This window comes from Xenopus laevis, chromosome 8S (assembly GCF_017654675.1).
Source record: "Xenopus laevis strain J_2021 chromosome 8S, Xenopus_laevis_v10.1, whole genome shotgun sequence".
Classification (NCBI taxonomy): domain Eukaryota; kingdom Metazoa; phylum Chordata; class Amphibia; order Anura; family Pipidae; genus Xenopus; species Xenopus laevis.
Genome location: NC_054386.1, coordinates 265,670 through 278,741, shown reverse-complemented (window position 1 = coordinate 278,741; position 13,072 = coordinate 265,670). Strand labels below are relative to the sequence as shown.

Below are 13,072 nucleotides of genomic sequence, written 5' to 3'. Positions count from 1 at the left end.
TTTTGTATTAACTTCTGCCTGTAAAAAACTTTAGGGGTTGCCTGTGGACTACTGATCCAGTAACATTCCTTACCCCCATCTGTCCCCCAGCTCTGGAACACAAGGGGCAATAGATAAATAACAACCTCAGCAGCTCCTCACATAACTGACCATAATCTAAGAAAGAAGAGGCTAGAGGCAATTTCAGTTCATTGCAAGTAGACTTCAGAGAGGTCAGGGCATGTCAGAACCTTCATAGGTGACCTTGGGACCCTCCGCTACATGGGCAAGTTGGAGGAAAACAGAGTGTATAAGGACTGGCAAAAATAGGAAGGGTAGATAACAGGACAGGGTTGGACAAACACTAGAAGAAAGATGGGAGAGCTTGTTGAGTAGAAGAGAACAGAAATGCCAGGGAGTAAAAGAAAATGTGGAAGATCTGTCTGTAGATCTGTCTGGGCAGGACAGAGAACACTGAAGAGCTGCACAAACAACACAACAAACATGGGACAAGCAGGAAAGCAGAATGGAAACGGTGGGAAAAGGATAAACCATGTCACTGACCTGAAAAGGGTAGAGCTACTTTAGTAGAGATGGGATTCCAGCGGTGGAAACAAGTGAAAGCTTGGGATAAAATGATAGAACTGGGTTGAGGTTCAGTTGGAATATGAAATGACCTGGTGGGAATAAGGAATTTGGCAGGACAAAAACATAAAAGAAACCTGAAGTGGGGGCAGAGGGAACAGCCAATAGATGGAAAGAGCCTAAAGGAATCCACCCTCAGGCACTTTAGTCTGACAAAATCAGAAATAGAGGCCTGGCCAAACTGGAGAAGAGACAGTTAAGGGGAGTATGATCACTATATACAGTTACGTTCATCAATCTTTGGACCGAGACAACTTTTTGCTAATTTTGTTTCTGTACAACTCAGATGTAGTTGAACTGCAGACTTTCAGCTTTAATTCAGGGGGTTGAACACAAAGATTGTATAAAAATGTGAGGAACTAAAGGACCAGGAGGATAGTAAGTATGAAAGGAATTTACCCTTTCCCTGCCCATCCCTGGTCAGCATTAACACTTGGGAAATACCAAAGCAATTAGACAAGGGCCGAATAATGCCAAAGTGTTTAATCAATTTTAGTGGCGTTTTGAATAACTCTTATTTTATGCCAGTGGTCCCCAACCAGTAGCTCGTGAGTAACATGTTGCTCTCCAACCCCTTGTGTGTTGCTCCCAGTGGTCTTAAAGCAGGAGCTTATTTTTGTATTCCTGGCTTACTGGCAAGTTTTGGTTGTATAAAAACCAGTTGCACTGCCAAACAGAGCCTCAATGTAGGTTGACAATCCACATAGGGGCTACCAAATAGCTAATCCCAGCATTTATTTGGCACCCCAAGAACATTTTTCACACTAGTGTTGCTCCCCAACTCCTTCTACTTCTCAATGTTGCTCACGGGTTCAAAAGGTTGGGGATCCCTGTTTTATGCCCTGACATCGATCAGACAATCCCTATGAATGTGTTGGAAGCGGCCCAAGTAGCCGCCCTGTATATGTCATCTGCTGAAACTCCTGTTTACTCTCTCCTTCCCATGAATAGGCTTTCCTGAGGATTATTACAATCCACCTTCTTAGTGTTACTGTGGAAGCCATTTCACCCTCCCTTGCTCCTGCCGGAATTATAAAGAGCCTGTCCTACCTACGAATTTATTTTGTCACTCCCAGACAGGCTTCCAGACAACTTTACATCCAAGAATTCCCATAGGGAGGAAGCAAACCAGACACTTGGCTTTGCCTTTTAGAACATTTATTCCCGCAGAGTTGGCACAAGCTTTCGGGTTAACCCCTTCCTCAGGTGCAATAAAAATCAAGTGAACACAATTGCATTAAATACCTTTAACACCATGTGAACTATCATGTGATACAATTTAACTCTTTAGTGCTCGATCCCATTCATCGATCCCATAGAGTGGAACCTAGACCGGTCAGGTCTTGTAATGATACTCACCATAAGAGGTCACTCTAGGAGTGACAGACAGTCACATTATTTTTCTGAGCAGCTTGAGACTCCTCTGAGGATTGTGAGTGGGATTAAGATCCCAGGGTACTAATTGCCCAGAAGTAGGGAATAAGTGTACAGACCTAGGGTAGAGAGTATTCCCCTCAGGTTCCACTTCGGGAAAGCTGGGTGCATTATTCTTGTTCACGAGGAGAATCATATTGACCAAAAGGTGCTGAGTATTGCCTATCCAATGTTGATCCTGTATGTGCTGATTGTACAATCCACTGAGGATTGTATATTGTGTCTAATAAATCTGTTCTATGGTTAAGTTATAAGAACTACTGGTGCCCAATTATTTGCACCCTGAATACAGTTACACTACACCCTGCCTCCACACTTCTGTGAGGGCTCACTCCCTAAGATTTTAAGGTCTCATCCGAAACATACTGTATGTACTGGGAATGGAGCTTATAGTAGTGCAAGGTGCACTCAATTTACTATAGCGCTACACATGTAAAACATAACCGATAAAGAAAGTCACTTTTCTTCACAGTCTATTCAAACCCTAGACCTTGTATTATAATTTGTTAGCAGAATATGAACTTATCACAGCAGTACAGTTTTCCTAAGTAATAACCTAATAGTAAACACTATACACATGTATATGTAGAGATATAATAAGAGAAAAAAGAAAAAAAAAATAAGCAGTGTACGTGACTTTGCTGATTACAATAGAGGCCATGTTTTGGACATCATATAAAAGTGGGTCTGAGATATCTCTGATTGGTTCTGTCTGCTGGTCATGTGTCCTGTGAAGTCTGATGTACTAAGAAGACGTATTGTTGCGTCGCTTTCATTTACATGCGATGAGTTTCCTTGTAGTGTGAATATAGTTGTGGTGTATTTCTGTTGTAGTGGTCCTAGTGATCATCATGGTGTGATAATCATGGTCCAACAATGTTTCTTATGGAGCAATATAATTGTACTATCCCATGAGCTTGCTGTAGGTTTCCAATACATAAACGTTTGTAGGAGAAAGTAGGGAAAAAGGGGAGGGAGTAGAAGGAAAGAAAGAGAAGATCAAAAAAAAAAGGGGGGGTAGTAAATAATATGTGGGGGGAGGGAAGGGGACAAAAGCATGGCCTCAAATATTTGTGCCTGGTCTGGCGTAAGTGTTTCAGTAAACATGGTTATAGTTCTAAATAGTGGGATATCCATTAACTGTAATTGAGGTTCTCTGTGGTGATGACTGTCACTGTTCATAAGAGGATACAAGGTGGTAAATCAGTTGGAATCCAGTGTTGCATCTTAAACTCCAATGTCTGTACTCAAACTAAACCAATGAACTGGTAACTGGGGTTTAACTTATCTTAACGTGCTGAGCAATAATTGCCCAAGTTTGCTGGATTTGGCTGTAATTAAGTCTTTAACCCAGTTATCCAGTCAACCGTTCCCTAGAGTGAACTTCTAGGGTGTAGGACAAATTAGGAGTACAAATATAAGCAATGGCGTTGTATATCATCTAGCCTAAGACAGAGAATATTGTAGTGACTTTACTAAGCTTTCATGGTGGGCTCTGGGGCCCTGGATTCAGGGGATCTGAGCCGCTATCCAATGATGTTGTGCCTTGTTGTTTTAAAGAGATACTGACATCAGAAAATAACCTTTTTTAGTATCTATCATAACATTGTCTTTAAATGCTATTTATAATTTTTCTGGCTTTATGGAATATATTTTCTTTGGTAGAGAAGTTATGGAAAGCACAAAGAACATCTCTTGGCTTGTTCAGTCCTCCGCTCACCCTGTGCAGTCTGTCAATTTGTCTGTCTGTGTCTTTGTCTTGTTCCAATAGTTGCTTGAAAATATCTGACAAGATTTGCCACCGCTCTGTATTGGCTACGTCGTCTGGCACTCCACGGATGCGGAGATTACAGCGGTGGCTTCTATTTTGCGCATCTTCTAGAAGGCATTGCGAATTAAATATGTGCTGTGCCTGTGTGGTAAGTCTAGCGAATTAGCGGTAACCAACTGTGATTGAGGTGTTGTTCCTCGAGGTCATGGAGTTGTTGCTGGCTTTCTTTTATATCCTCCAAAAGTTTTGGCAAATCCTCCTTTTGCAGGAGAGCAGATATTAGGTTCAGTAGGTTGGTGATATTTAGTGTAGCGACAGGAATCTGTAGATCTTCCATCTGACAAGGCGGCTCTGTGGTGCAGGCCTCAGTATCCCCATTTGTTGGTGACGGAGGGTTTTTGGCAAAAAAACTTTCTTTGTCTTTTTTTGGGTAGATTAGTCTTCTGGGATGTAGTAGGTGTGGAAGATTTCTGGCATTTCCCCATTTTGTCACATATAAGTGAATAATGGCGCTGGGAAGCAGGAGTTTGGCAGAAACACGTCTGTCTCAGGCAGCCATCAAACCACTACCCCCCTGAAACTCTAATTCTATCTCCTTTCTTTTTGGAGCTACTGAAGGTTGCTGCATAGTTGCTTCTTTAATACCCTGTGCGACTGCTTGAGAGATCCAGGACAGTATATCCACAGAAGAAAGGTCCGCTGGACCTGCATCAGACTTAGTTGAAGGAGGTTCACGGAGAGTGAGCTCTATCTCTCTTCCTGCATAGGGAAAGCTTCTCCAGGTCACCATCAAGCAGCTCCAGTACACATCACTTACACAATCGCTTCCTCTTGGCACCAGGCTTATTACCAGCCTTACATATGGCACTGATTTCAGGATCTGATTCAGTAGCAGGTTTCCTTTTACCAGATGCATCCCCCATCTGCAGAAACAGCAACCAATAATAACTGATTAAGGCTCTTTTTGTAGCAGTACTTACCGCTGAAAAATATGTGAACCCTCCATATAATTCTCAGCAGCCAGTTCAACTCCCTCTGTAGCTCAGCAGCAAGGATACGGCGAGGGCAGGAGTCAACGGGTGGTAGGCTCTTAAGACGCAGGCTGCACACACAGCAACTCCATAGACAGCTGCTGACACTATGTCCCCGACTGCTACGAGGGACCCCAGCCTGAGGCTGAACTATGGCAATCACACTGGCCAAGCCTCAAATGTGCCCAGAATCCAGTCCAAAGGACCGGGCGAGTCACAAAAAAATGTCCCTTACAAAGGGAGACACTCACACAGAGCTAAAACAAAAAAAGGGGAAGCGAATGCACAGGGTTAAGGGGGCAAGGTTAACCCCATACTGACCAGGGAAAGATGTTTGTGTTGCTTTGAATGAGGGAACGAATATTGAGTTGTATAAAAGTGTTTCTGTGCTGCACATCTGTGTTGTATGGACTCCATCAACTTCCAACAACCTCTTCCACAATTCTTCTGCATTTCTTGCTTTTGCCACACACCCCATGTCACCCCCCTCCCACAAGTTTTCTATTGGATTAAAGCAGGGATCCCCAACCCCCAATTCAAAAATAATCACCTGCTTTGAGGCCACTGGGAGCAACATCCAAGGGGTTGGGGAGCAACATGTTGCTCTTGAGCTACTGGTTGGGGATCACTGGATTAAAGGAACAGAACACCAATTTTTTTCCCCCCAAAACAGCTATAATAATAAGTAAGGTTTACTTCCCCTTGGCTTTTTTCTTCAACTTGAATTTGACATGCCAAGTGCCCCATAACAGAAAGGCCATGGAAACCTGAGTTGTGTGTGTGTGTGTGTGTGTTCATTCAAAGCAACAGCTTGGAACATCTTGCACTTGATACAGTCAACGAGTTAGGAAATAAACTACAGGACTTGCTGCCTTATATTCCTGTGACAGAGTTATGTCACTTAAATACATTTTTCTTTTTTTTGTTGTTGAGATATGTGTGGAGGACAGTACTTTCTTACTTTCTTTCTTCTCTGTCTTTTCTACCTCTGCTGGCCAGCGCAAACTCTCTTTCTTAATCTGTCTTTCATTACTTCTTGTGTCTGTCCTACACCATTCTCAGCCTTGAAACATATTTTTTCTCCTGTGTTCAACATGGCAACAACAGGGTTAAAAGCCATGTGAAAGCAGTCTGTTTTGCAGCTCTATAAAGTTAGATTTAAACATTAGTTTTTCCTCTTAGAAAAGCAACTTGCCACTAAAAAATACCCTTTATATATGAGTTCAAACTTTAACATTTAAAGTTTAAAATACTTACCTGAGTTTCCCAAGTTGATGAGTCTGCACAGGGTTTGGTGAAACACACGGGTGTAGCCTGATTGTTGTCAGCTGTGCACAGACATTTCACAGCTTGGAATTCAAACTTTGTTTAAATGTGAGTTTCTTTTTACCTTTTTTATGTTGTAATCCATGAAGACTAATATGTAAATGTATATGTGGAAATTGCAATTATTGTTAAAATGTAACATTTGTTTAATGTGAGATGTATGATGTCACAGAACCACAAAGCATTCTGGGAGCCTTGGGTATAAAAGGCCGCTCCCAGTCAGCAAGAGTCTCTCTGTCTGATGTTGGCTCTCTTCAAGGAAAGACCTAGAGAAACTGCTCTGCTGTTCTGATGCCATGCTGAAATTGAGCTGTGTAATACTTTTCCTGCTGCTTTAAAGAAATAAAGCTACCTTTTTCATTGCCAAGCAAGCTTCAGCAACCTCTGTTAAAGGGCCCACACCACAATTCCCTTTTCTTCACTTTCACTAATAGAATAATACATATTTCATCCATTTTTCTTCATTTTGATTTGGAATAGAATGTGCAGTGTTCTCAGTGCATTTGCCTGGATGGAAATAAAACCTTATTATAAGCTTCACACTTTTAAGCACATATTATTCTGAACACAATTATATAGGTTTGTTACAGAGCTGATCGAGGGACTGGTTTGGATTGCCCTCTTGGGAGTCAGGAATTTATTCCCCCTCTGAGGCAAATTGGAGAGGCTGCAGGTGAGGTTTTTACTCTGGATGAACTAGCTGTTTAATTCATGTGCATTTTTCTTTCAACGTCATCTGCTGTTACTTTATTATTGACACGGGTATATTATTTTATTTTAATAAACATATGGTACTAGAGAGAGAGTACAGAGAAAGGACTGACAGGATATTTGAATAGTAGATTGTATTAAAGTAAAAGCACACAAGTTTGGTAATACTCTCCCCAAAGCACTAGTAATGGTAGTTATAGGACATAGTATTAAAAATAAAAATGGCAAACTTGGCCTATTCAGTGCTAGGGGATTTGTACTAGGGCAGGTAAGTAGCAGGGGTCCATATGAGGAGTACAAGGCTTGCCAGGAGATCAGCATGACAAATTCAGCAAGAAATCCGAGGGATCTTGTTGGTAAGATGTTGCTGGTTTACTGGCGAGTTTGGGCTCGTTGTCTTGTTGAAACCCCCATTTCAAGGGCACAACTTTTTGAAGGGGATGTTTTCAATTACAGCCTGGGGACCATTGTTTTTGAAAAATATGAGCTATTGTCAGTAGATTAGGATTTTGAATGAATTGAAGAATTGCATCAGCTAACCAGTGTTTCTGGAGGGCAAATGACTTTATCTGGGACTCCTATTAAACCACTTTTGATATGATATAAAATATATAGAGTAATCTCCTGGATTTAAATTGTTCATACTCATGAAATCAGACCACTTAACTATATCGCCATTAGCTGGATTCACTATGGGGCAGATTTATCAAGTGTGGAATTTCAAATTAACCCTAATTAAAATAATTCAACTTTGAATATCGAAGTCGAAGGATTTTTCACTGTATTTGGCCGTCAAGCGATCAAAGTAAAATCGTTCGATCGATTCAAACGATTTTAGCGTACGATTAAACGATTTTACTTCAATGTGTGAAGACTTCGAGGGACTGGTAAAAGGTCCCCATAGGCTGACATAGCACTTCGGCAAGTTTAATTGAAGTCCGTTTTTTTTTTAAAGAGACAGTACTTCGATTATCGAATATTGAAACGATTTTTCCGTAGCAGACAGCACCATCAGGAATATTTGTTTAAAAAGCCTTTACTTTGCTTTTCTTTGGCTTTGTGATCAGGACAGTTACGTTTCAAGCCAAACAATGGCCCTTTATCAAGCGAATGTTACACACATGTTCAGACATTTTATACTATATATCATAGCTCCATCTTGTGACAAGATACTGAAATAATACAGATACATTGTCAAACGTTCACATTTAGTTGGAGCAGGCGGTGGCATATCATTCCACTGAGAAGGGCCATGGGGTTCAACAGCTGAAATTCCAGGTTATAGATAATGTTCCGATATTCCGTAGAGGAGGTGATAGAAATAAGGAATTACTGGTGGATACGGTACTTAGAAACAATGGAACCCCATGGCCTGAATCGAAAACATGACTTGCACTCTATATTCTGATAAATTTGTTTTGATTTTACAGATATTGGGACAAAGAACCTTCTTTATAAATAGTGGACGGAATTGTTCCACCAACTAAATGTAAACGTTTGAAAATGTATCTGTATTATAATGTTTTTTCAGTATCTTGTCACAAGATGGAGCTATGATATATAGTATAAAATGTCTGAACATGTGTGTAACATTAGCTTGATAAAGGGCCATTGTTTGGCTTGAAATGTAACTGTCCTGATCACAAAGCCAAAGAAAAGCAAAATAAAGGCTTTTTAAACAAATATTCCTGATGGTGCCGTCTGCTACAGTGTGCACTGCTTTTAAGACACCAAGGGTCAACGTCTCCTAACCTTCCGATAAGCCTTCACAGACATCAGGTATTTTGCGTTTAGTACCATACGCAACGCTTCTCCAGCATAGCCCCTCATTTGCTAGACCTGTCATTACTCTTGGAAGCAAGGAAAACGTTAGAAGTCAAAATTAAAGTCAATTGAAAATTCCATGGGATGGACCTGGTAGAATACCTTAGCAACATACTGTGGGATGCCATTAGGTCTTTTGTGTTCTCAGACTGTGGATTGGCGCTGAAACATCTTCTTGTCAAGGGCACTTACTGCCTGGTCAATAACATTTCTGCTTAATGACTTGGTCTTCCAGCAGGTGATCCCTGAAATCAGGTTGCTTGGCTGGCACATTCCTTTCTGCCTAAATCGGAATTCTAGCTACATCAACCATAGCTGCTGTGTTATTTTTTTTTGCAGATATGTAACAGAAATCACATTGTCCAGCTAGACAAGATGGGACCATAAAACTGGGAGTTCATCATAAAGTTGTTCCCATAGGAAAGGGAGAGCCTCGCTGTACTAAGTGTACAGGGCCAGAAGAACGGTAAAACCAGAACAATCAGCAGATCTGTATGAAAAGTAATGAGAATGGAAAAATATGTGACTGCAGTACGTTCCTCCAACAGAATGTTTCACAGTTTGGGGGGGGGGGGGGGGGTTACTGGTGCAAAAACCTGGAGTTCACTTGCCTGGAGAGATGGCTTGTTTGCCAGTTGTTCACAAAGATGTAGCCAATTCTGCCACCCCCACACTTACCTACAGGGGCAGGGAGGGGCTTCATTACCACAACTGCACTCTCAAAGCACATCCACACTCACTGCACTAGAATACAAAGTGCATATATTTGGGTGCCTGGAAACTTGCATGATACAACTGCCTTAGGGTTTCTGGCAAATGCAGCCAATGGTGCAAAGGGAAGAAGCAGCAGTACGGCGCATACTGAGCAAACGGATTGCTTGATAGAAACAAGAAAGTGACAGAGCAAATGATTTTATATGATTTATTCTGCAAAAAAACATCCTGAAATAAAAAAGCCATGCTCACAGTATTGGATCCTCAGCCACCGTGGACATAAAGTGCTGCTAAATACTGTACACCCTGCCCATTTCATTGGCTCCCCCATATCTGCAGGGAAATGGCAGATCCTATGGTGGGGTGGAATATGTTGCTAAGGCACCTAAATTCCTTCATTGATGGTGGAGATTTCAAGCGTCTGGGTGCTGGCCTGCAGGACATTGCAGTGGAACAGAGAATTACCTAGCTGCCGCACACATCAACCTGTCTTACTGCTAGAACGTATAGAAACCTCAATAAGAGAGAGAACCGATGAAGAATATGAGATAAAATGGCACAAATATACAGAAAAAGAAATGCACAAATATCACAAATATATATATATATATTTCTCCATATTTATACACTGCCCCAAGGAAAGGCCAAAGCTGTTCCCACTGAGAGGTATCAATACAGAAATCAGTGTGTCGGCTGCTGCTGAGACTAAATGCTTCTATGGAATGTTTCAGGTTTGGCAATACGGAACATGGACAGGCAAGTTACCACCAAACTCTCTGGCTTGGAGATGGGACACCTGATCCCGGAAACATCTCTGTATGGGGGGAACCTGCATATACAGCAACACACACTCAGGAACTGCCCGATTATTGCTTTCACTTGTATGCTTTGGTTTGTGCCCCTCGAGGCTCACACAGTTAGGGGGCAATACTGTACTCTGGGGTGTCACTAAGAGACTGACGGAGTATATAGTGATTGCACAACTACCCAAGTTTCACACCAACACTGTACTCAACAGCTACAACATCCGTCTCCTCCGTTTACAACTAGTTTGAGAAGACCTTACTTGATAATGGAAAGGGACTGGAGGCAGGGCCACCATCAAGACTCATGGGCACCCACACTACTAAATTACCAGTGACTCTCCCCCAAGGTGCCCCAATTATTACCCTATTGGTCATTTGTGCCCCATGGGTTGAGGGCACTGACAACAAGTAGAATGGGGCCCTAGAAAAACACCTGCCACACCCATTATGCAGAAACCCAGCCCATTAACCAGCTTAGGGTCCTAAAAATCCCACTACACATCTTTTGGATGTGATGACACACCCCTTTACCTTCCTGGTGACAACCCTGACAGGTGAAAATGGCACACAGGGATGATAGTACAGGGAGACAGGGAAGAGAGAATGATGCATAGTATATACAAGAGAGACAGGTATGGAGCTGATGGGAAGCCAGCAAGTACAGGGGAACAGTAAGATGATGGGATGAAGGAGAGTACAGGGGAACAGTATAGGAGGATAATGATCAAGGAGTACAGGAAAGGGGCTTATGTATAGTAGGGAGTACAGTGAAATAAATGATAGGTAGACAGTACAGGAAAGGGCTGACAGGTCCTATTGAGTACAGGGAAGAGGATCATGGGAAGCGACTGGGAGGAGAAACAAAGGGATGGGGCTAGTGGGTAGCCAGTAGAAAGAAGGTAATTGTGGAAAGTCAGGGAACTTTAGGGGAGCATGTAGAGGAAGATAATGAGTGTTGTGCAAGAGCAATGCCAGAGGTGCAGTGATCAGGGGCAGAGATTCAAGTGGCGTTACCAACTGGAGGTTTATATCACACACACGTTACTGATTATTACACACTGCTTGCAGCCAAGGGCTTAATAAAAAATAAGTTAAATAAATAACACACACATACAAAAAGCCAAGATCTAGATACCAGAACCTGGAATTGGGGTTTAACCCTTTGATTGCCAGTGAAGCTTGCAGTATTGTCTCTATATGATGGTGAATACCAACATGTAATGACTGATCATGTGGTACTGGGATAGCCCCCCAACCTCCCCTTGCAAAGATCAGCACTGGTATTGCATGGCAATGAACATAACCCAGAACAAAAGGGCCCCCTAATCAAGTTAAAGCTCCTTCTGTGATGGGCAAAGACCAACAAGCACAATAATAGAGCAGCAGAACATTGGGGTACCAGAGTGCAGTGAGATTATTTGTGGGGAGAAGGGATGGGGCTCCCCCATATGGCTTCATGTCTTCTACAGAGAGATTGGGAGTTTGAGATGCCCCTCTCTGTGCACTTGGGGTTCCTCTTGGGGACACTTGGAACCAAATACAAGGACACCAAACACTAGCATGGCAAAAGTGCCAGGGATGTGCCCTACTGCCAAGCTGCCCTTACAAACATAGCACAAGGCACTGTGGGCACCTTTTTACACACAGATAAAAGGATGTGGGGTGGGCAGGGAAGCTGTATGCCCATGGGCACACGGGGCCATGGCTGGTGATGTTTCTGCTGCAAACCAAAGAGATCCGAGATGTCAGCTCTGGTGACACAGGCTCCCATTGGTGGCTCCATGAAGTCTCTGTGGCAGTGCCCTAGCTTTGCACATTGCCCGTCTCTTATGAACCCCTCTCCCATGGGGCTCCCAGCCAACACTTCTCACTAACTGGCTTATCCAAAGGCTTGTCTTTGGGAGCTTCCAGGGGACAAGGGCTGAACGCTCAGCTGTTACTGGATACCATATTGATTACTTGCTCCAGCCTCTGACGCAGTTTGTGCTTGCGGCAGTACGAATCACGGTCTAGAGCTGTGAGAATCTGTAGGAGGGGAGACCAAGCCAAGAAGAGACACCACTAATTAATGTGTTCAAACATATGCACAATTGTGTTACCTGCCATGCCTCTCTCATACCTTCCATTCTCTGCATCACTCACATACTGTTGCACTTTCCCCATAATCACTGTTCACACTCACTCTAACCTGTAGCACAAGCCCCAGTAACACCCCCCATTCTATGTACTTACTTCTTCCTGGTACTTATTCACATAGAAGTAGAGTTCACTAAGTGCACTCAGAGAGTTGAATTCATTGGCGTGCAGTCGTGATTGCTCTACCAAGTAGGCATCCATGTCCTGGTCGCTAATTGCTGACATCTTACTGATGTCTCTGTAATATCTGCCAAACAAAGTACGTGTATGGATTAATGACTCTTGAATACTGATTATGTGGGCAGTTCAATCAGTCCCACAAGAGACAAATATGTGCTGAGTGCCATTAAAGGGATGGTAACTTTCATATTACTACTCCGTATAAAATTCTGCATTTTTGTAACTTTTGGAAAAATAGTGCACTACTGCAAAAGGAAATTTTTTAACTTAAATAAGGGGTTGAATTTATTTTGTAACTGGTGAAACTAGATTTCATTCATTGCTCTCAATAATGTATAAACAAAAATCCAGCCTTGTTGTAAAGTGGAGACTGAAAACATCCCCCTTGGAATACCCAGAGCACAACATGACCAAAAATGATCTGGCAAATGAAATGTAAATTTGGTTGAAACGTAAAGGGTTAATCTTGCCAGGCCAGCTCTGGATACAGCAACTGTCAGTCTCACGTGGGCCTA

The 13,072-nt window shown here is 42.4% G+C and overlaps 1 protein-coding gene across 1 annotated transcript in view; it reads right to left on the bottom strand.

Annotated features, from left to right (window-relative positions):
- Positions 1-9,629: 9,629 nt before the first annotated feature.
- plxna3.L (plexin A3 L homeolog) overlaps positions 9,630-13,072 on the bottom strand; it is a 72,442-nt gene continuing 68,999 nt past the window's right edge. The window contains exons 31-32 of the mRNA XM_018232174.2: positions 12,474-12,624; positions 9,630-12,266 (exon numbers count right to left, since the gene is read on the bottom strand). Of these exons, the coding sequence (XP_018087663.1) occupies positions 12,171-12,266; positions 12,474-12,624 (247 nt within the window). The 3' untranslated portion in view covers positions 9,630-12,170. The remainder of the gene's footprint in view (positions 12,267-12,473; positions 12,625-13,072) is intronic.